The 26,113-nt window shown below is 48.9% G+C and overlaps 1 protein-coding gene across 1 annotated transcript in view; it reads right to left on the bottom strand.

The window, feature by feature from the left end:
* The window catches only part of ccdc33 (coiled-coil domain containing 33), a 289,497-nt gene that overhangs the window by 7,496 nt on the left and 255,888 nt on the right, over window positions 1-26,113 (bottom strand). Inside the window, exons 18-23 of the mRNA XM_078199812.1 lie at window positions 16,212-16,407; window positions 10,167-10,255; window positions 7,840-7,971; window positions 5,209-5,293; window positions 1,364-1,491; window positions 100-183 (exon numbers count right to left, since the gene is read on the bottom strand). Coding sequence (XP_078055938.1) covers window positions 100-183; window positions 1,364-1,491; window positions 5,209-5,293; window positions 7,840-7,971; window positions 10,167-10,255; window positions 16,212-16,407 — 714 coding nt within the window. The remainder of the gene's footprint in view (window positions 1-99; window positions 184-1,363; window positions 1,492-5,208; window positions 5,294-7,839; window positions 7,972-10,166; window positions 10,256-16,211; window positions 16,408-26,113) is intronic.

Below are 26,113 nucleotides of genomic sequence, written 5' to 3'. Positions count from 1 at the left end.
TCAGTCATGCGTCACCACGGAGTGTTGGATCAGTGGCGGTCGAAGGCTTAACGAGTGCAAAGAGATGCTTTCTGAAAACACTTTCCAAAGTCTACCCACCAGTGTCTCCAGTGTTTGTACGCGGCCCTGAGCCTTTTCCAGCTTCGCGAGTAAGCCCAGTTTCTCCGTGTCGGGAAGAGGCTCCTGAAAGGAAGGAGAGCAGTGAAAGGTCATCGCAAAACAGCAGGGGTTCGTCACGGCGGCTAAAATGCTGGAAAGCCAGAACAAACACAGGAGGTGTATGTAGACTGGGCGGTAGTCGGCATGGCTCCCAATGAAGGAACAAAGCCCATCTTTTAGATTAGAGGGAAAATGTTCCCGTCTCGCCCGCCATGGGAATTGTAGTGGGTGGTGGGCGGGAGTGGAGGGGGGGGGGGGAGGGGGGGTGCAGACCATGCAAAGGTCCGTTCCTCTCGGAAGGGGTTTTCCAGTTTCAGGGCAAGATCAGCTGGAAAATCCCCGCCCTGTGAGTTCAAATCCGTGTGTGGGATCCAAATCCACAGCTTTCCAACACGGTGGCGAACTATGACTGAAATCAGAAGCCCTTCTATTACAGTCAATTAAAGTAGCAAAGAATCCAGCAAGTCCACGTGATTCGGGCGACACGGTGGCACAGTGGGTTAGCACTGCTGCCTCACAGCGCCAGGGACCCGGGTTCGATTCCGGCCTTGGGTCACTGTCTGTGTGGAGTTTGCACGTTCTCCCCGTGTCTGTGTGGGCTTCCTCCGGGTGCTCCGGTTTCCTCCCACACTCCAAAGATGTGCAGGTTAGATGGATTGGCCGTGCTAAATTGCCACAAAGGTAAGAAGTCTCACAACACCAGGTGAAACTTAAACAGGTTTATTTGGACTCACGAGCTTTCGGAACGCTGCTCCTTCATCAGATGAGCGCCCCATTAGTGTCAGGGGGATTAGCAGGGTAAATACGTGGGGTTCTGGGGATAGGTGGGATTGTGGTCGGTGCAGACTCGATGGGCCAAATGGTCTCCTTCTGCACTGTAGCGATTCTAAAAGTTTGAAGTAGGCTTGCATTAACACTGCAATGAAGTAACTGCGAAATTCCCTTCATCACCACACTCCAGCACCTGTTCGGGTACACTGAGGGAGAATTTAGCACAGCCAATGCACCTAACCAGCACGTCTTTCGGATTGTGGGAGGAAACCGGAGCACCCGGAGGAAACCCACGCAGACACGGGGAGAATGACAGATAAAGAATCGAACCCAGCTCCCTGGCACTGTGAGGCAGCAGCGCTGACCACCGTGCCATTGTGCTGCTTGGTTTATGTTTAAATACAAATCAAATCTTGCATGACATGAACCATACCTTGGCTGGTTGCTGGAGAATGATGGGCACAGGCTGGTGTCGTAACTTCCCGATCTCGTCCCTGAGCCGAGCATTCTCTGCCAGCAGAATGGACTCCACCTCTTTCCTTACGCTGTTATCAGTAACTCCTATTCGGATACATGAAACCTCACAATAACCATGACACATAATAACGTCCCATAGCATAACTTACATTCTCATCCATTTACATCAAAAAATCAACTCGCTTCCTTTGATTGGATTCTCAACAAAGATTAATTCATGTCATGTTTCAAATATCCACAATAAGGAAATTTGGCATGTCCGCTACAATCTCACCAACTTTTACAGATACACCATAGAAAGCATTCTTTCTGGTTGTATCACAGCTTGGTATGGCTCCTGCTCTGCCCAAGACCACAAGAAACTACAAAGGGTCGTGAATGTAGCCCAATCCATCACGCAAACCAGCCTCCCATCCATTGACTCCGTCTACACTTCCCACTGCCTCGGCAAAGCAGCCAGCATAATTAATGACCCCACGCACCCCGGACATTCTCTCTTCACCTTCTTCCGTCGGGAAAACAATACAAAAGTCTGAGGTCACGTACCGGCCGACTCAAGAACAGCTTCTTCCCTGCTGTTGTCAGACTTTTGAATGGACCTACCTCGCATTAAGTTGATCTTTCTCTACACCCTAGCTATGACTGTAACACTACATTCTGCACTCTCTCCTTTCCTTCTCTATGAACGGTATGCTTTGTCTGTATAGCGCGCAAGAAACAATTCTTTTCACTGTATACTAATACATGTGACAATAATAAATCAAATCAAATCATATCATATTAAGTTAATCTTTCTCCACACCCTAGCTATGATTGTAACACTACATTCTGCACCCTCTCCTTTCCTTCTCTATGAACTGTATGCTTTGTCTATATAGCGCGCAAGAAACAATACTACACGTGGAAATAATAAATCAAATCAAACCTAATCAATCAATAAATAATGCAAACAAATACTGACACAATTTGAAAGTGGTTGTGCATCTTGTAAATATCCAGATTCAATCACTTGATGCTAATAAGCTGTTTGGTCCCGGCTGGACAGTCTGCAACACGGGGGTCGGACTCCCGGAATACAGGATGTGGAAGAATAATAGAGTCATACTCCCATGGGATACTCCCATCCCGCTGCGGTGAAGGGGGATTTGGCTGGCCGCCAGATTCTCCAACCTCATTGCATCGGGAACGTGGTGTGAACAGCAGGTAAGATGGCGCCCGTAGGGTGGATCTTCCAGCCGCACTCACCCCAAAAACCAGAAAATCCCGCCCAAGGTCAACTGATCTTTCCATGGTCAGCCCCTCGCACGCTCCGATTCCCATGGTTGGGAAAATTTGCCCCATAGAATTTCATAGCACAGAAAGAGGCCCTTCGGCCCATCATGTCTGCACCGGCCATCAAGCACCTACCAATTCTAATCCTACTTTCCAGCGCTTGATCCCTCGCCTTGTATGCTACGGCGTTTCAAGTGCTCATCTCAATGCTTCTTCAATGTGAGGGTTCCCACCTCCGCCACACTTTCAGACAGTGAGTTCCAGACTCCCACCGCCCTCTGGGTCAAAAAGTTCTTCCTCCAATCTCCTCCAAATCTCCTGCCCCTTACCTTAAATCCACACCGCTTGGTCATTGACCCTCTACTAAGGGGAGAAGTTCCTTCCTACCCTCCCCATCTCAATGAAACTTATACTGAATACCGAAAGGCTTGGATAGAGTGGACGTGGGGAAGATGTTTCCCAGCTGCAGAGCTGGGCTGAGAGGTGGCAAATGGAGTTTAATGCGGAAAAGTGTGAGGTGATTCACTTTGGAAGGAGTAACAGGAATACAGAGTACTGGGCTAATGGTAAGATACTTGGTAGTGTGAATGAACAGAGGGATCTGGGTGTCCATGTGCATAGATCCCTGAAAGTTGGCACCCAGGTTGATAGGGTTGTTAAGAAGGCGTACGGTGTGTTAGCTTTTATTGGTAGAGGGATTGAGTTTCAGAGCCAGGAGGTCATGCTGCAGCTGTACAAAACTCTGGTGCGGCCGCATTTGGAGTATTGCGTACAGTTCTGGTCGCCGTATTATAGGAAAGATGTGGAAGTGTTGGAAAGGGTGCAGAGGAGATTTACCAGGATGTTGCCTGGTATGGTGGGAAAATCGTATGAGGAAAGGCTTAGGGGCTTGAGGTTGTTTTTGTTAGAGAGAAGAAGGTTAAGAGGTGACTTCATAGAGGCATACAAGATGATCAGAGGATTAGATAGGGTGGATAGTGAGAGCCTTTTTCCTCGGATGGTGTTGGCTAGCACGAGGGGACATAGCTTTAAATTGAGGGGTGAGAGATATAGGACAGATGTTAGAGGTAGGTTCTTTACTCAGAGAGTAGTAAGGGCGTGGAATGCCCTGCCTGCAGCAGTGGTGGACTCGTCAACGTTGAGAGTGTTCAAGTGGTTATTGGATAAACATATGGATGATATTGGAATAGTGTAGATTAGAGGGGCTTTAGATTGGTACCACTGGTCGGCACAACATCGAGGGCCGAAGGGCCTGTACTGCGCTGTAATGTTCTATGTTCTATGTTCTATTAGTGGGAGAGACTAGGATCCAAGGGCACAGCCTCAAAGTAAAGGAATGGTCCTTTAGAACCGAGATGAGGAGGAATTTCTTCAGCCAGAGAGTGGTGAATCTGTGGAATTCATTGCCGCAGAAGGCTGTGGAGGCCGGGTCATTGAGTGTCTTTAAGAAAGAGATAGATAGGTTCTTGATTGGTAAGGGGATCCCATAGGGAAAAGGCGGGAGAATGGGGTTGAGAAACTTATCAGCCATGATCGAATGGCGGAGCAGACTTGATGGGCTGAATGGCCTAATTCTGCTCCTATATCTTACATTTGAAAGACGTACTGGTTAGGTGCAATGACTCAAACAGGCGCCAAAGTGTGGCGACTAGGGGAATTTCACAGTAACTTCATTGCAGTGTTAATGTAAGCCTTACTTGTGACTAATAAATAAACGTTACTTTACTTTAGTCTTATGGTGTCTATGTCTCCCATAATTTTGTATACCTCAATCAGGCATGTCACAGTGGCAGAGTAGATGGCACTGCTGCCTCACAGCGCCAGGGACAAGGGTTCAATTCCCGGTTTGGGTCACTATCTGTGTGGAGTTTGCACATTCTCTCCATGTCTGCGTGGGTTTCCTCCGGTTTCCTCCCAAGTCCGAAAGACGTGCAGGTTACGTGGATTGGCCATGCTAAATTGACCCTCAGTGTCGGGGGATTAGCTGGGGTAAATGCATAGGGTTATAGCGATGGGTGGGATTGTGGTCGGTGCAGACTCGATGGGCCAAGTGGTCTCCTTCTGCACTGTAGGATTCTATGTGCTTTCTCTGCTGTCAGGAGAACAACTCCAGCCTAACCAGCCTCTCTTCATTACTGAAACGTTGCAGCCCAGGCAACATCCCCTTTGTTTTGCAATCACATCCTTCCTATAGTGTGGCGGCCAGAACTGTGCACAGCTCTCTCGCTGTGGCCGAACACAATTCTTCAAATCAGTCGCTTGTGGAACTTCTCAACCCCAGAATGTTCAGTAACTAAACACATTCAAGGCTGAGATGGATAGTGTACGGAAGAAGGAACTTCTCCCCTTGGTAGAGGGGTCAAGAACTGAACACATTCAAGGTGGATTTTGGGGAATCGCAGGATATGGGGTTAGGGTGAGGCAGTGGAGCCCAGACAGAAGACCAGTCATAATCTTGTTGAATGGTAGGGCAAGCTCGAGGGGCCGAATGGCCTAAGCCTTTCTTAGTTCTCCAGTCAATGAACTTACCTGCACGTTTTTTAGATACATCAAGCTTCTCTCTTGGTATCTCTTTCAATTTTTTGTCCAAAAGGTTCTCCATTCTTTCTATAACCTGCATTAAAGCAGCATTAAATAAATGGGTTAGACGCTATCCATACCGAATCGATGTTGTTTAACTCGGAATTTAACCCGAATCTACCCAACCCAGCCAGAGCGTGAAACTGAACAACTTTTACAGATGCACCATAGAAAGCATTCTTTCTGGTTGTATCACAGCTTGGTATGGCTCCTGCTCTGCCCAAGTCTGCAAGGAACCACAAAAGGTCGTGAATGCAGCCCAATCCATCGCACAAACCAGCCTCCCATCCATTGACTCTGTCTACACTTCCCGCTGCCTCGGCAAAAGCAGCCAGCATAATTAAGGACCCCACGCACCCCGGACATTCTCTCTTCCACCTTCCTCTGTTGGGAAAAAGATACAGAGGTCTGAGGCCACGGACCAACCAACTCAAGAACATCCAGCCTGTACTGTCAACAATCCCACCCAGACCCAATCCCCATAATCCCACATATTTACTCTGCTAATCCCGCTGACACTAAGGGGCAATTTAGCATGGCCAACTCACTAACCTACACATCTCTGCACACTAAGGGGCAATTTGGCATGGCCAATCCACCTAGCCTGCACATATTTGGACACTCAGGAGCAATTTAGCATGGCCAATCCACCTAATCTGCACATATTTGGACACTAAGGGGCAATTTAGCATGGCCAATCCACCTAATCTGCACATATTTGGACACTCAGGAGCAATTTAGCATGGCCAATCCATCTAATCTGCACATATTTGGACACTCAGGAGCAATTTAGCATGGCCAATCCACCTAACCTACACATCTTGGGATACTTAGGGGCAATTTACCATGGCCAATCCCCTTAACCTGCACATCTTGGGATACTAAGGGGCAAATTAGCATGGCCAATGCACCTAACCTGCTCATCTTTGGTCACTAAGGGGCAATTTATTATGGCCAATTCCCCTAACCTACACATCTTGGGATACTAAGGGTCAATTTGGCATGGCCAATCCACCTAACCTGCGCATCTTTGGACAAACCAGATGGTTGTAGAGTGGCTATCAGATCGAAGAGGCTATATCTAACAGAAAGGATTGAACGGGCTAGGGTTCTTACCCCTAGAAAAGGCAAGACTGAGGGGTTATCTAATGGAACTCTTGAAAAATATAAAGGTATTTGATGAGCTAGATGTAGAGAAGATGTTCCCACTTGTGCAGGAATCCAAAACTGGGGGGGGGGGGGGGTGTCATAGAAACAAGAGTAGGAGGAGGCTATTCGGCCCTTCGAGCCTGTCCCATTCATTTTGATCATGGCCGACCATCGAATAAATATAAGAGGCGGGATTTTCCAGTGCCTCCGGTTGGCGGGATCTTCCAGTCCCACCGAAGTCAACGGGGATGTAAACGGATCGCCGCCACGGTGGGGCCAGAAATTCTTGGTGAAGACGTTCACGAATAAATCCAATCAGGAATTGGATCCCATATTCAGAGCGAGAATAGGAAATGGAATATATTGCAGCAGAAGAGGTGGAAAAGCCTAGATACATTTAAGGGAAGGCTAGGTAAGTACTCGAGGGAGAAAGGAAGCGAGGAAATGTTGATAGAGTGAGATAAATCCGAGTGAGGTGAGGTTTATTTGGAGCGTAAACACCGATACTAATTGTGTCAAATGGCACGTTCCTCTGTTGTAATTTCTATGTAATTCTGCAGACCACAAGACCAGAAGATACAGGAGTACAATTAGGCCATTCGGTCCATCAAGTCTGCTCCACCATTCAACCAATCATTGCTGATATGCTTCCCAACCCCAGTCTCCCGCCTTTTCTCAATAACAGGCGGGATTTTCCAGACCTTCGGCGGCATGTTCCCCGGCAGCAGGACATGCGAGCCACACAAAGTGCCATCGACATCAGCGGGACTGGAAGATGAATGGTGAGCCACCCCGCTGTCGGAAAACACAGCGCAGAGGGAGCTGGAAAATGCCACCCTGATGCACCTGATGCACAGTTGATCCCTTATAATTATTATTTAACAATACATTAATTCGACAAACAGCCATGACATGAAAAATTGTATTCCACCGTAAATAAACACAAGTGAGGTTCATTTCTCATTCAAGATTGGATCACAAGTAGGCTTTGACAAAGGGTCATCTGGACTCGAAACATCAGCTCTTTTCTCTCCTTACAGATGCTGCCAGACCTGCTGAGGTTTTGCAGTGTTTTCTCTTTCGGCTTACATTAACACTGCAATGAAGTTACTGTGAAAATCCCCTAGTCGCCACACTCCTGTTCGGGTACACTGAGGGAGAATTTAGCACGGCCAATGCACCCTAACCAGCACGTCTTTCCGACTGTGGGAGGAAACCGGAGCACCCGGAGGAAACCCACGCAGACACGGGGAGAACGTGCAGACTCCACACAGACAGTGACCCAAGGCTGGGAATCGAACCCGGGTCCCTGGCGCTGTGGGGCAGCAGTGCTAACCCACTGTGCCACCCATGCGTAGCGAGTGCAACATTCGGATTCTACCTCTATTCATCCCTGTCATGTTTTAGAAAGTGCTACAGCCGTGGCCTTACCTTCTCTTGTTGGCGGATGGTGTCTTCAAGAATCTTTGATTTGTGTATTTTTTCCTGGTATTTCTGTAACACGGCTTGCTGCTGATGATGGGCTTTCTGTACCCGCAGTAGTTCCGCCTCACGATCATTCTTCTGGAACACACAACATCGATACCTTAACGTCTCAGGCAGCAGAAATGCCTGCCGCTAAATCTTACACTCGGAACATAACAAAACACGTTACACCCAGCATACTTGTTCCTTTTCCATAAGATCAAACCAGACCCCCAAACTGCTCGCCACATCCCTCGAATAACACTCTGTCCCAAATTGTCTCTCAAGTTTTTGATTGGGGAGAGATACAAAAGAGTCCAGAGGGGCAATCTTCTCACACAGAGGGTGGTGAGTGTCTGGAACGAGCTGACAGAGGGGTGGCACGGTGGCGCAGTGGGTTAGCACTGCTGCTCCACAGCGCCAGGGACCCGGGTTCAATTCCCGGCTTGGGTCACCGTCTGTGCGGAGTCTGCACGTTCTCCCCGTGTCTGCGTGGGTTTCCTCCGGGTACTGCAGTTTCCTCCCACATTCTGAAAGACGTGCTGGTTAGGGTGCATTGGCCTGAACAGGCGCCGGAGTGTGGCGACTAGGGGAATTTCACAGAACTTCATTGCAGTGTTAATGGAAGCCTTACTTGTGACCAATAAATAAACTTTACTTTTCTTTACTTTACAGAGGTAGTAGTAGAGGCGGGTACAATTTTGTCTTTTAAAAAGCATTTAGACAGTTCCATGGGTACAGAGGGATATGAGCCAAACGTGAGCGATTGGGACTAGCATGGTGGTTAAAAAAAAGGATGGTAGGGACAAGTTGGGCCAAAGGGCCTGTTTCCATGCAATAAACTTCTTTGACTCTAAGTTTAAGTTTTATGTTTATTTATTAGTGTCGCAAGTAGGTTTACATTAACACTGCAATGAGTTACTGTAAAAAATCCCCTGATCGCCACACTCCGGCGCCTGTTCGGGTACACTGAGGGAGAATTTAGCACGGCCAATCCACCTAACCAGCACGTCTTTCGGACTGTGGGAGGAAACCGGAGCACCCGGAGGAAACCCACGCAGACACGGGGAGAATGTGCAGACCCCGCACAGACAGTGACCCAAGCAGGGAATCGAACCAGGTTCCTTGGCGCTGTGAGGCAGCAGTGCTAACCACTGTGCCACCGTGTCGCCCACAGAGGATGTGCGCACACCCTCACAGGTTTGGATACAAATAAAATACAAGACGTTTGCAGTAGGAGGTCCCTCGGAGTGGTGGGGAAACCGGGTGAATTGTTGGGCCTGCGTATGTGGCCCTTTCTGCCCGTGGGTCTCCTCAGTAGTGCATGGGACCTCCAACGCCCCGTGGACGCCTATAACATTGAGTTGGCAGTCGATCAGTGATAACTGTCGTAGTCACCATTCGCTTCATATTCCAGATTTATTCATTGACTTGAAAACTCCCCAGCAGCCGGGGTGGGATTCGAACCATGTCCCAGATCATTAGCCTGGCCCTCTGGATTGCTAGTCCAGTAACATCACCACTAAACCATCATCTCCCGCTTTCAAACCCCACTTATGAGCACAAATTTTATGCTGAAACTTCTGTGCCGTGCTGAGGGAGTGCAGCACGGTCAGAGGTGCTGTCTTTCAGGTGGAACATTCAGTCAAGGCCCTGTTTGCCCTCTGAGGCAGGTGTAAAAAAAATCCCATGGCCATGATCCAATGAAGAACAGGGGAGATCAGGGCGGCACAATGGGTAACATCTGCTGCCTCACAGCGGGGACTGGGTTCGATTCCCGGATTGGGTCACTGTGCAGAGTTTGCACGTTCTCCCTGTGTCTGTGTGGGTCTCCTCCGGGTGCTCCGGTTTCCTTCGCAAGACACGCTGGTGAGGTGCATTGGCCATGCTAAATTCTCCCTCAGTGTGCCCGAACAGGCGCCAGAGTGTGGCGACTAGGGGGTTTTTACAGTAACTTCATTGCAGTGTTAATGTAAGCCTTACTTGTGGCGCTAAATAAATAAACTTTAAAAAAGCAACCAAAATCATAGAATCATAGAAACCCTACAGCACAGAAAGAGGCCATTCGGCCCATCGAGTCTGCACCGACCACAATCCCACCCAGGCCCTACCCCCATACCCCTACATCTCTTACCCACTAATCCCTCTAACCTACGCATCTCAGGACACTAAGGGCAATTTTAGCATGGCCAATCAACCTAACCCTATCTAAACCTAACCTAACTAAAATCTAAAAATAAACTTGCTAGCTCATCTATCGTGGTTATCAACCACACGATAATCTTTCCACTCACCCGAATCAACTCGTTCTGCAGCTGTTGTACTTTGTCTTTGCAATTTAGAACCTCGGCAGTTTCGGTGGCCAGTTTCTGTCTTAATAAAACTGGAAGCCAAACAAGAGAAGACACAAAGGAAAGAAAGTTAAGATATCAGTCCCATCCCGGTTTACGTGATCCAGTATTAGACAGAAATCAGGAGAGGAGTTTAATTAATCAGTCGAAGCTCTTTCAGTGAGCTAGCGCAGGAACGTCAGAGTGAACTGATCCCTTTACAGTCACTGACCCAAGCTTAAATATTTTGATTATTGATTTGATTTGCTTTATCATTGTCACATAGAAACATAGAAAAACTACAGCACAAAAGAGGCCCTTCGGCCCCACAAGTTGTGCCGAACATATCCCTACCTTTTAGGCCTACCTATAACCCTCCATCCTATTAAGTCCCATGTACTCATCCAGGAGTCTCTTAAAAGACCCTATTGAGTTTGCCTCCACCACCACTGACGGCAGCCGATTCCACTCGCCCACCACCCTCTGTGTGAAAAACTTCCCCCTAACATTTCTCCTGTACCTACCCCCCAGCACCTTTAAACCTGTGTCCTCTCGTAGCAGCCATTTCCACGCTGGGTAAAAGCCTCTGAGAGTCCACCCGATCTATGCCTCTCAACATCTTATATACCTCTATTAGGTCTCCTCTCATCCTACGTCTCTCCAAGGAGAGATGTATTAGGATACGGTGTAAAGAATTGTTTCTTGCGCACTACACAGACAAAGCATACCGATCATAGAGCACACAGGGGAGAGGGAAAGGAGAGGGTGCAGAATGTAGTGTTACAGTCATAGCTAGGGTGTAGAGAAAGATTAACTTAATATAGCGTAGGTCCATTCAAAAGTCTGAGGGCAGCAGAAAAGAAGCTGTTCTTGAGTCGGTTGGTGCGTGACCTCAGACTTTTGTATCTTTTTCCCGACGGAAGAACGTGGAAGAGAGGGGTCACGATTTTGTGTCCTCGCTCGGCGAGACCGGAAATTCCTGCCCAAGGTCAACGGAGATTTCCATTGTCGATCCCGCGCCGATTTCGTGACGGGCAAGGTGGTAGAGTTCCGGCCAGTACCCCCGGGGTGCGTGGGGTCCCTGATTACGCTGGCTGCTTTTTCGAGGCAGCGGGAAGTGTAGACAGAGTCAATGGATGGGAGGCCGGTTTGCGTGATGGACTGGGCTATGTCCACAACCCTTTGTAACATGTGCAGTCCTAGGCCAGAATTTTCCAACCGCTCACGCCAGTGGGATTTTCCCAACCCGCTGCACTGAACGGAGATTTGTCTTGGCGCCAAATTCTCCGACTTTGCTGCAGCGGGAATGTGGCGTGAACATCCAGTAGGATTGCACCCCTAGTGTTTTATTCTGGACTGTGTTTAGAAGCATGGACAGGAGCAATGGTGCATTAATTTGACAATCTCTAGAATTCCTGGCCAAGCTCTTTCCTCCAGGTCTTTCCTGGACCCTTCCTAAAGTTTAAACTTTATTTATTCGTGTCACAAGTTGGCTGACATTAACACTGCAATGAAGTTACTGTGAAATTCCCTTAGTCGTCACACTCCGGCGTCTGTTCGGGTACACTGAGGGAGAATTTAGCACGGCCAATGCATCTAACCCGCACATCTTTCGGACTGTAGGAGGAAACCGGAGCACCCGGAGGAAACCCACGCAGACACGGGGAGAATGTGCAGACTCTGCACAGACAGTGACCCAAGCCGGGAATCGAATCCGGATCCCTGGTGCTGTGAGGTAGCAGTGCTAACCACTGTGTCACCGTGCCGCCCCACCCCGCCCAACATAAAGCCCCGGGGTCCATCTGAGCTTCCCCACTCCCTCTACCCACTCATCCCTTCTTCTTGAATTGGAAGGTCTCCATTTTGAACCCTGCTCTGACCAAACTATTAAGGCCAGACGGTTTTAGGACAGGAAGGCCTGACAGGCTGAGAACCATTGCAACCTGGACCCCCATCTCCTTCGGGACCACGGCTGACGCCAAAGTATTACTTCCCTGACCCTGGATCCCAGTTACATCGTCCAACCGGGCATGAGGGCAGCTTTTCTGCACTCACGTACCAACGCGCAGTCGGGCATCAGCGCCCATTTTGCATTGGCAGGAGACACAGCAACATGAAGCATAGATCAAGATCCATTACAATGGGGAAGGAGTGGAACGTTAGTATGGCTTCAGGCCATTTTGTTGTGTAGAACAAGCACAATGTCATCAATTGGCCGGGTGGTTAACAGTGAGATTGAGTGTCTTGTGTTACAGGAAGGTATAGGCGAGATGATCAAATGGGCGGATAATTTAACCCTGAAAGGCGTGAGATGATGCACTTTGGAAGGAGTAATTTGACAGGGAAGTATAGTATGAAAGATCTGACACTGGGAAGTTCCGAAGAACAAAGGGACCTTGGCTTGTTTGTCCACAGATCTTCTGAAGGTGGAAAGGCAGGTTAAAATGGTGGTGAAAAAGGCATATGGCACACTCGCCTTTATCAATCAGGGGATGGATTACAAAAGCAGGGAAGTCATGATGGAGTTGTATAGACCTTTGGTGAGGCCACGGCTGGAGTATGGTGCGCGATTCTGGTCGCCACATTATAGGAAGGATGTGATTGCACTGGAGGGGGTGCAGAGGAGATTCACCAGGATGCTGCCTGGGATGAAACATTTAAGTTATGGAGAGAGGTTGGATAGGCTTGGGTTGTTTTCTGTGGAGCAGAGAAGACTGAGGGGCGACCTGATCGAGGTGTACAAGATTATGAGAGGCATGGACAGAGTGGATAGGGAGCAGCTGTTCTCCTTAGTCGAAGGGTCAGTAACGAGGGGACACAAGTTAAAAGTGAGGGGTGGGAGGTTCAGAGGGATTTGAGGAAAAACGTTTTCTACCCAGAGGGTGGTGAGGGTCTGGAATGCGCTGCCTGGGAGGGTGGTGGAGGTGGGATGCCTCATATCCTTTAAAAAGTACCTGGGTGAATACTTGCCACGTCATAACATTCAAGGCTATGGGCCAAGTGCTGACAAGTGGGATTAGGTGGGCAGGTCAGGGCCTTTCATGGGATGGTGCAGACTCGATGGGCCAAAGGGCCTCTTCTGCACTATAGTATTCTGTGTTTCTGTGACCTCGGCAGACATTGCCACTGAGCAAGGAGGTTCTTTTCTTATATTTTCATGGGATTTGGGTGTCGCTGGTCAGGGTCATCACTGGAGTTTAGAAAAGTGAGAGGGAATCTCATAGAAACTTGTAAAATTCTAACAGGGTTAGACAGGGTAGATTCAGAAAGAATGGTGGGGGGGAGTCCAGAACTAGGAGGTCATAGTTTGAGGATAAGGGGCAAACCTTTTAGGACTGAGGTGAGGAGAAATTTCTTCACCCAGAGGGTGGTACATCTATGGGAATTCTCTACCGCAGAATGTACTGGGCAGCACGGTGGCACAGTGGTTGGCACTGCTGCCTCACAATGCCAGGGATTTTGGGTTCGATTCCCGACTTGGGTCACTGTGCGGAGTCTGCACATTCTCCCCATGTCTGCATGGGTTTCCTCCGGGTGCTCCGGTTTCCTCCCACAGGCTGAAAGACGTGCTGGTTAGGTGTGCATTGGCCGTGCTAAATTCTCCCTCAGTGTACCCGAACAGGAGTGTGGCGACTAGGGGATTTTCAGAGTAACTTCGTTGCAGTGTTAATGTAAGCCGACTTGTGACATTAATAAATAAATAAGTTGAGGCCAAAACGTTGTGTGATTTTGAGAAGAAATTAGATACAGCTCTTGGGGCTAAAGGGATCAGGGGATATGGGGGGAAGGGGGGATCAGGATATAGAATTTGATGATCAGCCATGATCATAATGATTGGCGGAGCAGGCTTGAAGGGCCGGATGGCCTACTCCTGCTTCTATTTGCTATGTTTCTATTGGACTCTTTAATTCCAGATTTGTACTGAGATTTGAACCTGGATCCGCAGAGAAGTGCCCAGGGGTGGAAGTTTCCCATCCTGCCCGCCACGGGAATTGTAGCGGGCGGGGGGGGGGCGAACCATACAAAGGATCATTGACCTCGGGTGGGATTTTACAGCCTTGGGACGAGCGCGGCTGGAAAATCCCACCCTCCGTTGTCTCTGGATTACTAAACGCAATGACAATCCCACCACCCGCCCCCAGAGAAAATTAGAAGTTACACCAAGATAGAACATAGAACATAGAACATAGAACAGTACAGCACAGAACAGGCCCTTCAGCCCACGATGTTGTGCCGAGCTTTATCTGAAACCAAGATCAAGCTATCCCACTCCCTATCATCCTGGTGTGCTCCATGTGCCTATCCAATAACCGCTTAAATGTTCCTAAAGTGTCTGACTCCACTATCACTGCAGGCAGTCCATTCCACACCCCAACCACTCTCTGCGTAAAGAACCTACCTCTGATATCCTTCCTGTATCTCCCACCACGAACCCTATAGTTATGCCCCCTTGTAATAGCTCCATCCACCCGAGGAAATAGACTTTGAACGTTCACTCTATCTATCCCCTTCATCATTTTATAAACCTCTATTAAGTCTCCCCTCAGCCTCCTCCGCTCCAGAGAGAACAGCCCTAGCTCCCTCAACCTTTCCTCATAAGACCTACCCTCCAAACCAGGCAGCATCCTGGTAAATCTCCTCTGCACTCTTTCCAGCGCTTCCACATCCTTCTTATAGTGAGGTGACCAGAACTGCACACAATATTCCAAATGCGGTCTCACCAAGGTCCTGTACAGTTGCAGCATAACCCCACGGCTCTTAAACTCCAACCCCCTGTTAATAAAAGCTAACACACTATAGGCCTTCTTCACAGCTCTATCCACTTGAGTGGCAACCTTTAGAGATCTGTGGATATGGACCCCAAGATCTCTCTGTTCCTCCACAGTCTTCAGAACCCTACCTTTGACCCTGTAATCCACATTTCAATTAGTCCTACCAAAATGAATCACCTCACATTTATCAGGGTTAAACTCCATTTGCCATTTTTCAGCCCAGCTTTGCATCCTATCTATGTCTCTTTGCAGCCTACAACAGCCCTCCACCTCATCCACTACTCCACCAATCTTGGTGTCATCAGCAAATTTACTGATCCACCCTTCAGCCCCCTCCTCTAAGTCATCAATAAAAATCACAAAGAGCAGAGGACCAAGCACTGATCCCTGTGGCACTCCGCTAGCAACCTGCCTCCAATCCAAAAATTTTCCATCCACCACCACCCTCTGTCTTCGATCAGACAGCCAGTTACCTATCCAATCGGCCAACTTTCCCTCTATCCCACACCTCCTCGCTTTCATCATAAGCCGACCATGGGGGACCTTATCAAACGCCTTACTAAAATCCATGTATATGACATCAACTGCCCTACCTTCATCAACACACTTAGTTACCTCCTCAAAAAATTCAATCAAATTGATGAGGCACGACTTGCCCTTCGTAAATCCCATCCCTAAGGACCTTTTCCATCAATTTACCAACCACCGAAGTAAGACTAACCGGTCTATAATTACCAGGGTCATTTCTATTCCCTTTCTTAAACAGAGGAACAACATTCGCCATTCGCCAGTCCTCTGGCACCATCCCCATGGACAGCGAGGACCCAAAGATCAAAGCCAAAGGCTCTGCAATCTCATCCCTTGCCTCCCAAAGAATCCTAGGATATATTTCATCAGGCCCAGGGGACTTATCGACCTTCAGTTTATTCAAAACTGCCAAGACATCCTCCCTCCGAACATTTATTTCCTCCAGCCTATTGCCTGTAACACCTTCTCTACCTCAAAAACATGGCCCCTCTCCTTGGTGAACACTGAAGAAAAGTATTCATTCATCACCTCGCCTATCTCTACTGACTCCATACACAAGTTCCCACTACTGTCCTTGACCGGCCCTAACCTCACCCTGGTCATTCTTTTATTCCTCACATAAGAGTAAATTCTGGGACAAGATCTGGGACAAGATCGCTTTTCCCTCCGTCACAGTTTTACGCACAATGAGAAATATCTTGAACCAAACCTATTCTGTCGGCTATTTCTGCCTTTGTCATCACATCGATGTCCGTGTCATCCAGTAGCGTGCGTCCCAGGTCCTGATGCGAGCTCAGTTCGCTCCGCAATTTGCTGTTCTCCGTCTCCAGCCTCCCGATGTCTTTCCTCAAGTTGATGATGTCGTCAGCCATCTTGTGCATGGCTTTCCGGTAATTGTCCAGTTCCTGTCAGCGGACACACAAAAGAGTGAAAAATTGGAACCAATTTGATTCCCCCAAATCCTGCTTTGCCATTTTAGCCACCAGCGAGTTAATCCTTCCCACTGAAACAACGAGGACAGGCTTCTCTTCGATTCCTTTCCAATTCGTTCGTGGGATGTGGGTGTCGCTGGCTGGGTCCAACATTTATCGCCCATCCCTAATTGCCCAATGAGGAGGAGGTAGGTGAGCTGCCTTCTTGAACCGTAGCACTCCATGTCCATAGGTTCATAAGACATAGCAGCAGAATTAGGCCATTCGGCCCATCGAGTCCGCTCCACCATTCGATCATGGGTGATATGCTCCTCATCCCCATTTTCCTGCCTTCTCCCCATAACCCTTCAACCCATTACCAATTAAAAATCTGTCTAACTCCTCCTTAAATTTACTCACTGTCCCAGCATCCACCGCACTTTGGGGCAGCGAATTCCACAGATTCACAACCCTTTGGGAGAAGTAGTTTCTCCTCAACTCTGTTTTAAATTTGCTGCCCCTTATCCCTAAGACTATGACTACCCGTGGTTTAGGTACAGCCACAGTGCTGTTAGGGAGGGATTTCAAGGATTTTGACCCGGTGATAGTGAAGGAACAGCCGATATATTTCCAAGTCAGGATGGCATGGGGCTTGGTGATAACTGCAAATATACCCCTCCAAGAATTGGCGGACAACATGGTGGCACAGTGGTTAGCACTGCTGCCTCACAGCAGCAGCGACCCGAGTTCAATTCCAGCCTCGGGTGACTGTCTGCGTGGAGTCCGCACATTCTCCCCATGTCTGCGTGGGTTTCCTCCGGGTGCTCCGGTTTCCTCCCACGGTCCAAAGGTGTGCGGGTTGGGTGGATTGACCATGCTAAGTAGCTCCTTGGTGTCCAAAGATGTGCAGGTTAGGTGGATTGGCCATGTTAAAGTGTCAGGAGGATTAACAGGGTAAATACGTGGGGTTACGGAGATAGGACCTGGGTGGGGTTGTTGTTGGTGCAGGCTCAATGGGCTGAATGGCCTCCTTCTGCATTGTAAGGATTCTATGGTTCTATTCTATGATTCTACCCCTCAGCTGCCGGGAATGCTGTACAACTCAGCGAAATATTCATTTATTAATAGGACCATTTGACAATTACATCACTTTTTTCAAATTGGATATTATACACCAACAGGGAAAATACTTGCGGTACTGGGAAAAGAATGAGAAACTAATTAGATTGCTCTTTGAAAAAAAGCCAGCATGGGGTTGATGGGCTGAATAGCCTCTTTCTGTCTATCAGGTTCTATTTGTTGCAGTACATTGTAACTCATGCAATTTCTACCATAGGAACATGAACAACAAACTCATTTTTCCTTTGGTAAAAAGTTAAAGTTTATTTATTAGTGTCACAAGCAGACTTACATTAACACTGCAATGAAGTTACTGTGAAAATCCCCTAGTCGCCACACTCTGGCGCCTGTTCGGGTACACTGAGGGAGAATTTAGCATGGCCAATGCACCCTAACCAGCACGTCTTTCAGACTGAGGGGAGAAACCGGAGCACCCGGAGGAAACAGACACGGGGAGAACGTGCAGACTCCGCACAGACAGTGACCCAAGCCGGGAATTGAACCCGGGTCCCTGGCGCTGTGAGGCAGCGGTGCTAACCCACTGTGCCAGGTACTATTTCGCAATAAGCCTGCCGGAAACATTTGCAATGATTTAGCTTCCACAAGCGAACAGCAGATAAGAAAGTTAATTGAAAATTATGGGATTTACAATAAAACAAGGATTGTCCTTTTCCCCCTGGGAATCGGAGGTGGGTAATCACAGGATGCATTAGCAGTGAGAATGTCGCAACCATTAATTTTTACCACCATCAAACATTAACAACAGGACAATGCATGCTTTCAGCATACTCCCTCTGAGTACCTGGCAGCAGAATAACTGATCCCAGAAGCAAAGGAAATTAATCCACACACTTTGTTGTAAACATCAAACAACAAAGACTTACTGTCAAAGAAAGAAAAGTAAGATTTGTGTTATATTGCCTTGTGTGTATGTTGCCTTTAATGACCTTAAGAAGTTTCATAAGAGAAAAGAGATTGCATTAAAGTTTTATTAGTGTCACAAGTAAGGCTTACATTAACACTGCAATGAAGTTACTGTGAAAATCCCCGAGTCGCCACTCTCCTGTTCGGGTACACTGATGGAGAAATTAGCACGGCCGATGCACACTAACCAGCACGTCTTTCGGACTGCGGGAGGAAACCGGAGCACCCGGAGGAAACCCACGCAGACACGGGGAGAACGTGCAGACTCCACACAGACAGTGACCCGAGTGAACCTGGGTCCCTGGCTCCGAGACAGCACTGCAAACCACTGTGCCGCCCTTGTCCCCCCACAGTCTGAAAGACGTGCTGGTTAGGGTGCATTGGCCGTGCTAAATTCTCCCTGAGTGTACCCGAACCGGAGTGTGGCGACTGGGGGATTTTCACAGTAACTTCACTGCAGTGTGAATGTAAGCCTACTTGTGACACTAATAAATAAATTTAAACCATTGCGCGAACTTCTATCATCCTGAAAGGGTTGTGAGAGTAAAAAGCAAATGGCAACAGAGTAATACCAACGCGGCACACACAGGGAGGGAGGGATACGACAATCGCATCCACGTCCTTGGTAAATGTAATCTCTTTGCAATGTGTGACACTGAGCTCCCAGTTGAATGATGCCCTCAGTGTTCTTTCCGCCAAGATTTCAATCACATTGTTGCAATTAAACAGTTTCACAACCAGGATAATAATCAGAATGTTTGTTCCTGACAATCTGAGCCCCTCGTTTTGGGATTTTCTGCTTTCTAATGTCGTCATCTGATACGGGAATTGCGGAGAGTGGGAGTTGCGGAGAGTGGGAATTGCGGAGAGTGGGAGTTGCAGAGAGTGGGAGTTGCGGAGAGTGGGAGTTGCGGAGAGTGGGAGTTGCGGAGAGTGGGAGTTGCGGAGAGTGGGAATTGCGGAGAGTGGGAGTTGCGGAGAGTGGGAATTGCGGAGAGTGGGAATTGCGGAGAGTGGGAGTTGCAGAGAGTGGGAGTTGCGGAGAGTGGGAGTTGCGGAGAGTGGGAGTTGCGGAGAGTGGGAATTGCGGAGAGTGGGAGTTGCGGAGAGTGGGAGTTGCAGAGAGTGATGATGAAGATGGGGCCAGCAATGGAATATCTGGGCCGGAATGGCCGCACTGTGGTTAGCACTGCTGCCTCACAGTGAAAAGTATTGTTTCTTGCACGCTATACAGACAAAGCATACCATTCATAGAGAAGGAAAGGAGAGGGTGCAGAATGTAGTGTTACAGTCATAGCTAGGGTGTGAAGAAAGATCAGCTTAATGATTCAATTAGAGTATTGTTAGAGATTTTAAAAGAGTTAGAATGAATTTTTAGAAGCGTAAAAGGTCGAATTAGAAGGTATGCAGGGCACAGCTTGCAAGAAATCGCCTCACTCCAGCGCCATCTGGGGAAACAAAAAGGTGCGTTAGCCAGGCTAGATTCTCCCTCAGTGTAACCCGAACCGGAGTGTGGCGACGAGGGGGATTTTCACAGTAACTTCGTTGCGGTGTTAATGTAAGCCTTACTTGCGACGCTAATAAATGAACTGAAAACTTAAACCTCCCCCCACCATCGGGAACATTCTTTCTGAATCCACCCTGTCTAACCCTGCGCGGATTTTCTAAGTTTCGATGAGATAACCTGACACGAGAACTTGAATCCCAAGGTCAGCTCGTTTATCTGGAGGAGCGGGATGACAGTGAAAAGTTCTCCTTTAAAACAAAACATAAATTGTAACGCTTGAGGACAAGGTCGGTCTTCCATTTGCGAAAAGAGGTTAGTTTTTTTTGCAATCAAGAATTCTAATTGTTACAACAAAGGCTGGTTCTGAAAATACCTGATCCTTCTAAAACTGCACAGCAAAGAACAAAGAACAAAGAACAATACAGCACAGGAACAGGCCCTTCGGCCCTCCAAGCCCGCGCCGCTCCCCGGTCCAGGATTGAATCCTGAATCCAGGATCCCCGCCCAATTTTCCATGAACACCATATGAATTCCCTGCCCCCGAGACAGGTTCCCAACTGTTCCCAGCAGTGCTGCCTGCACATCTGAAGGAGAAGTTTCCACTCCAAATTATTTTATTGGCTGTTATTTGGATGATGTGTATTGTTTTTAGGAGTTTGGAGAAAGGAAACAGGTTTTGTAACCTTTTTTCTTTCAATTCTTTCAAAAGTTTATTTACTTATTGGTGTCACGAGTAGGCTTACATTAACACTGCAATGAAGTTACTGGGAAAATCCCCTAGTTGCCACACTCCGGCGCCTGTTCGGGTACACTGAGGGAGAATTTAGCACGGCCAACGAACCCTAACCAGCACGTCTTTCGGACTGTGGGAGGAAACCGGAGCACCCGGAGGAAATCCACGCAGACACGGGGAGAACGTGCAGATTCCACACAGACAGTCACCCAAGCAGGAATCGAACCGGAGTCCCTGGCGTTGAGAGGCAGCAGTGCTAAGCGTAGTGTCTACTCTCTTCAAAGTTTTTGAACATTGGTGAAATATTTGGACTTTAAATAGATTTGATTCATTATTGTCACATGCCTTGAGGTACAGTAAAAAGTATTTTATCTTGCGCGCTATACAGACAAAGCATACTGTTCAAAGAGTACATCGGGGAAAAGAAAAGGAGAGGGTGCAGAATGTAGTGTTACAGTCAGAGCTAGGGTGTGGCGAAAGATCAGCTTAATTCAAAAGTCTGACAGCAGCAGGGAAGAAATTGTTCTTGAGTCGGTTGGTACGTGTCCTCAGACTTTTGTATCTTTTTCCCGATGGAAGAAGGTGGAAGAGAGAATGTCCGGGGTGCGTGGGGTCCTTAATTATGCTGGCTGCTTTGCCGAGGCAGCGGGAAGTGTAGACAGAGTCAATGGATGGGAGGCTGGTTTGCGTGATGGATTGGGTTACCTTTTGCAGTTTCTGGCGGTCTTGGTCAGTCAAGATGTGGAGATGCCGGCGTTGGACTGGGGTAAACACAGTAAGAAGTCTCACAACACCAGGTTAAAGTCTTTAACCTGGTGTTGTGAGACTGCTTACGGTCTTGGGCAGAGCAGGAGCCATACCAAGCTGTGATACAACCAGAAAGAATGCTTTCTATGGTGCATCTGTAAAAATTAGTGAGAGTTGTAGTGGACATGCCAAATTTCCTTAGCCTCCTGAGAAAGTAGAGGCGTTGCTGGGCTTCCTTAACTATAGAGTAGGCCAAGGTTGTTTTTAAAGGGGAAAGAATTGATGCTGAACTTGTCAATCTTGTTGAAACCAAAAGTTCTGAGAGGGCTTGACAGGGTAGATGCTGAGAGGGTGTATCCTCTGATAAGGAAATCTAGAATGAGCAGTCACAGGATAAGTAAGGGGCCTCCCACTTAGGATGGAGGTGAGAAGGAATTTCTTCCCTCACCGGGTCGTTGGTCATAGTATCCCTACAGTGCAGCAGGAGGCCATTCAGCCCATCAAGCCTGCACTGACAACAATCCCACCCAGGATGGAATAAGAACAAACCATATCAGTCTGATATCAAGTTATTCAGATCAGAGTATAACATTGAATCTATGTGCATAGAATCTCTACAGTTCAGAAGGAGGTCATTTGGCCCATCGAGTCTGCATTGACAACAATCCCACCCAGGCCCGTAACCCCACGTAGTTATCCTAGCTAGTCCCCCTGACACTAAGAGGCAATTTAGCATGGCCAATCAACCTAACCCGCACATCTTTGAACTGTGGGAGGAAACCGGAGCACCTGGAGGAAACCCACGCAGACACGGGGAGAACGTGCAGACTCCACACAGACAGTGACCCAAGCCGGGAATCGAACCCGGGTCCCTGGCACTGTGAGGCAGCAGTGCTAACCACTGTGCCACCCATGCCATCAAGACTTCTCACTCCCAGAGAGCAGAGAAGACTGGGGTCGTTGAATATATTCAAGGAGTTAGACAGATTTCTGATCGACAAGGCAGCTGAGGGTGATGGGGGAAAAGCAGGAAGGAGGAGTTAAAGTCATAGACAGATCAGCCATGACCTTATTGAATGGCAGAGCAGGCTTGATGGGCCGAATGGCCTCGTACCTGTTTCTATTTCCTAATTTTTAACTGAAGTGATTTGATTACCTCCGATCTTTTGTTCCATTGGGTGTTTGGCCAAAAGACACGTTGGTGAAGTAAGATAATTTTATAAACAGCTGCGTTCCTTAAATGTTCTTAGAACCTCCCACCCTCTCACACCTTCCATCCTGTGCTGCACTGTCAGAGGGTCAGTACTGAGGGAGTGCCGCGCTGTCAGAGGGTCAGTGCTGAGGGAGTGCCGCACTGTCAGAGGGTCAGTGCTGAGGGAGTGCCGCACTGTCAGAGGGTCAGTGCTGAGGGAGTGCCGCACTGTCAGAGGGTCAGTGCTGAGGGAGTGCCGTGCTGTCAGAGGGTCAGTGCTGAGGGAGTGCCGCACTGTCAGAGGGTCAGTGCTGAGGGAGTGCCGCACTGTCAGAGGGTCAGTGCTGAGGGAGTGCCGCGCTGTCAGAGGGTCAGTGCTGAGGGAGTGCCGCACTGTCAGAGGGTCAGTGCTGAGGGAGTGCCGCGCTGTCAGAGGGTCAGTGCTGAGGGAGTGCCGCACTGTCAGAGGGTCAGTGCTGAGGGAGTGCCGCACTGTCAGAGGGTCAGTGCTGAGGGAGTGCTGCACTGTCAGAGGGTCAGTGCTGAGGGAGTGCCGCACTGTCAGAGGGTCAGTGCTGAGGGAGTGCCGCACTGTCAGAGGGTCAGTACTGAGGGAGTGCCGCACTGTCAGAGGGTCAGTGCTGAGGGAGTGCCGCGCTGTCAGAGGGTCAGTGCTGAGGGAGTGCCGCACTGTCAGAGGGTCAGTGCTGAGGGAGTGCCGCACTGTCAGAGGGTCAGTGCTGAGGGAGTGCCACACTGTCAGAGGGTCAGTACTGAGGGAGTGCCGCACTGTCAGAGGGTCAGTGCTGAGGGAGTGCCGCACTGTCAGAGGGTCAGTGCTGAGGGAGTGCCGCACTGTCAGAGGGTCAGTGCTGAGGGAGTGCCGCACTGTCAGAGGGTCAGTGCTGAGGGAGTGCCGCACTGTCAGAGGGTCAGTACTGAGGGAGTGCCGCACTGTCAGAGGGTCAGTACTGAGGGAGTGCCGCGCTGTCAGAGGGTCAGTGCTGAGGGAGTGCCGCACTGTCAGAGGGTCAGTGCTGAGGGAGTGCCGCACTGTCAGAGGATCAGTGCTGAGGGAGTGCCGCACTGTCAGAAGTGCCGTCATTTGGATGAGACCATAAACCAAGGCCCTGACTGTATCCTTAGACACTATTTTGAAGAGGGCTGAGAAAGTTTGTCCTGGCGTCCTGGTCTGCGTTGTTTCCTCAAACACAGCTTATTTATGCTTGTGGGATCTTGCTGTGTCCAAACGATACCACATAAGATCACATCAGAACTAGGAGCAAGAGTAGCCCCTTGAGCCTGCTCCACCATCCAACACAATCATGGCTGACCTCACCTCTGCCTGATCTCCTCCTTCCTGATGCTCCCTATAAGCCTTCATAGAATCACAGAATCCCCACAGTGCAGAAGGAGGCCATTCAGCCCATCGAGTCCACACCAACCACAATCCCACCCAGGCCCTAGCCCCATAACCCCACATATTTACCCTGCTAATCTGCCTGACACAAAGGGCATTTGTTTAGTGTTCCAGTGTCCACTCTGGGGTAGAGAATTCCACAGGTTCATGGCCCTTTGAATGAAAATAATTCCCCTTCATTTCTGTTTTAAATCTGCCTCCCCTCAGCCTAAAATTATGACCTCTCGTTCCCATCCAACATCCACTCTACTTCTACCCTTTAGCATCTTGGCTGCTAGGTTTGCAGAAGATGATAAAATATAGGAGCAGAGTTAGGCCATTCGGCCCATCGAGTCTGCTCCGACATTCGATTATGGCTGATAAGTTTCTCAACCCCATTCTCCCGCCTTTTCCCCATAACATTTGATCCCCTTACCAATCAAGAACCTATGTATCTCTGTGTAAAATACACTCAATGACCTGGCCTCCACAGCCTTCTGTGGCAATGAATTCCACAGATTCACCATCCTCTGGCTGAAGAAATTCCTCCTCATCTCGGTTCTAAAGGGTCGTCCCTTTACTCTGAGGCTGTGCCCTCGGATCCGAGTCTCTCCGACTAATGGAAACATCTTCCCCGCGTCCACTCTATCCGGGCCTTTCAGTATTCTGTAAGTTTCACTGAGATCGCCCCTCACTCTTCTAAACTCCATTGAGTACAGACCCAGAGTCCTCAGATGCTCCTCATACATCAAGCTCTTCATTCCCGGGATCATTCTCGTGAACCTCCTCTGGACCCTCTCCAAGGCCAACACATCCTTCCTTAGATATGGGGCCCAAAATTGTTTGCAATATTCTCACAATTTTACGCCGACAGTGACCGTAGAATCCCTACAGTGCAGAGGGGGGAGGCCAATCGGCCCATCAACTCTGCATTGACCACAATCCCACCCAGGTCCTATTCCTGTAACCACACATATTTACCCTAGCTCATCCCCCTGACACTGAGGGGAAATTTAGCATGGCCAATCAATGTAACCCACACATCTTTGGTCTGTGGGAGGAAACCGGAGCACCCGGAGGAAACCCACGCAGGCACACGGGGAGAATGTGCAGACTTCGCACAGACCAGAATTGAACCCGGGTCCCTGGCGCTGGGAGGCAGCAGTGCTAACCACTGTGCCGCCATGCCACCAATGAAAGACTTCAAGAAAGTGTTTCATTGGCTGTAGAAATTTGGGGCTTTCTGCCACTCTGAAAGGCGCTATATAAATGCAAGAGCTTTTGTTTCCTTTTCTCAGTGCGGGTGAATCTTGGATAATGCGAGGATTGGGCTTAGCTGCAATGCCCCCTATTGGGGAGCAGCCAATTGGAAAATGTACATCAAAGCTAGGCCACACCCCTCCCCCCCCTCCCCCCTCCCCCCTCCCCACCCCCGCCCCCCCCCACCTCCCCCCGCCAGAGAACGTGAGATTATCTCGAACGGGGCAGGGAGGGTGGAGGAGGAATGTGGCCGGGGAGAATCGTATCAGCAAGAGACAATCGAGGAGAAGCGTTCTCTGTACTCGCCAGCTACTTGTGGTCGACACGAGGGAGGATAAATGTTCTTGGATCCAACTGCGGCCATTGGGAATGTGAAGGACTTTGTAATCTTAGCATTTCAAGGTCTGTTAGGAAAAGTATATGACTCATTCGGAACGCAGCCTTGGGGTAGGCATAGGTTGGACATTGAGAGATAAGGAGACCTTCACAAAACAGCTGAACTGAGCAATAGTCGGGAATGAATTCTGCACCTGCTCATTTTCACCACATCAAGTCTCAGCTGGGAATTCACACCCCGTGCCCGTGGCTGTACAGACACTTGTTTCATTTATTTAGTTAAAGTTTATTTATTTATTAGTGTCACAAGTAGGCTTACATTAACACTGCAATGAAGTTACTGTGAAAATCCCCTACTCGCCACACTCCAGCGCCTGTTCGGGTACACTGAGGGAGAATTTAGCACGGCCAATGCATCTAACCAGCACATCTTGGGACGCTAAGGGGCAATTTAGTACGGCCAATCCACGTAACATGCACATC

Source organism: Mustelus asterias, chromosome 29, assembly GCF_964213995.1.
Source record: "Mustelus asterias chromosome 29, sMusAst1.hap1.1, whole genome shotgun sequence".
In the NCBI taxonomy this organism is placed as follows: domain Eukaryota; kingdom Metazoa; phylum Chordata; class Chondrichthyes; order Carcharhiniformes; family Triakidae; genus Mustelus; species Mustelus asterias.
The sequence above is the reverse complement of the archived record's forward strand: the minus strand, read 5'-3'. Positions and strand labels throughout refer to the sequence as shown.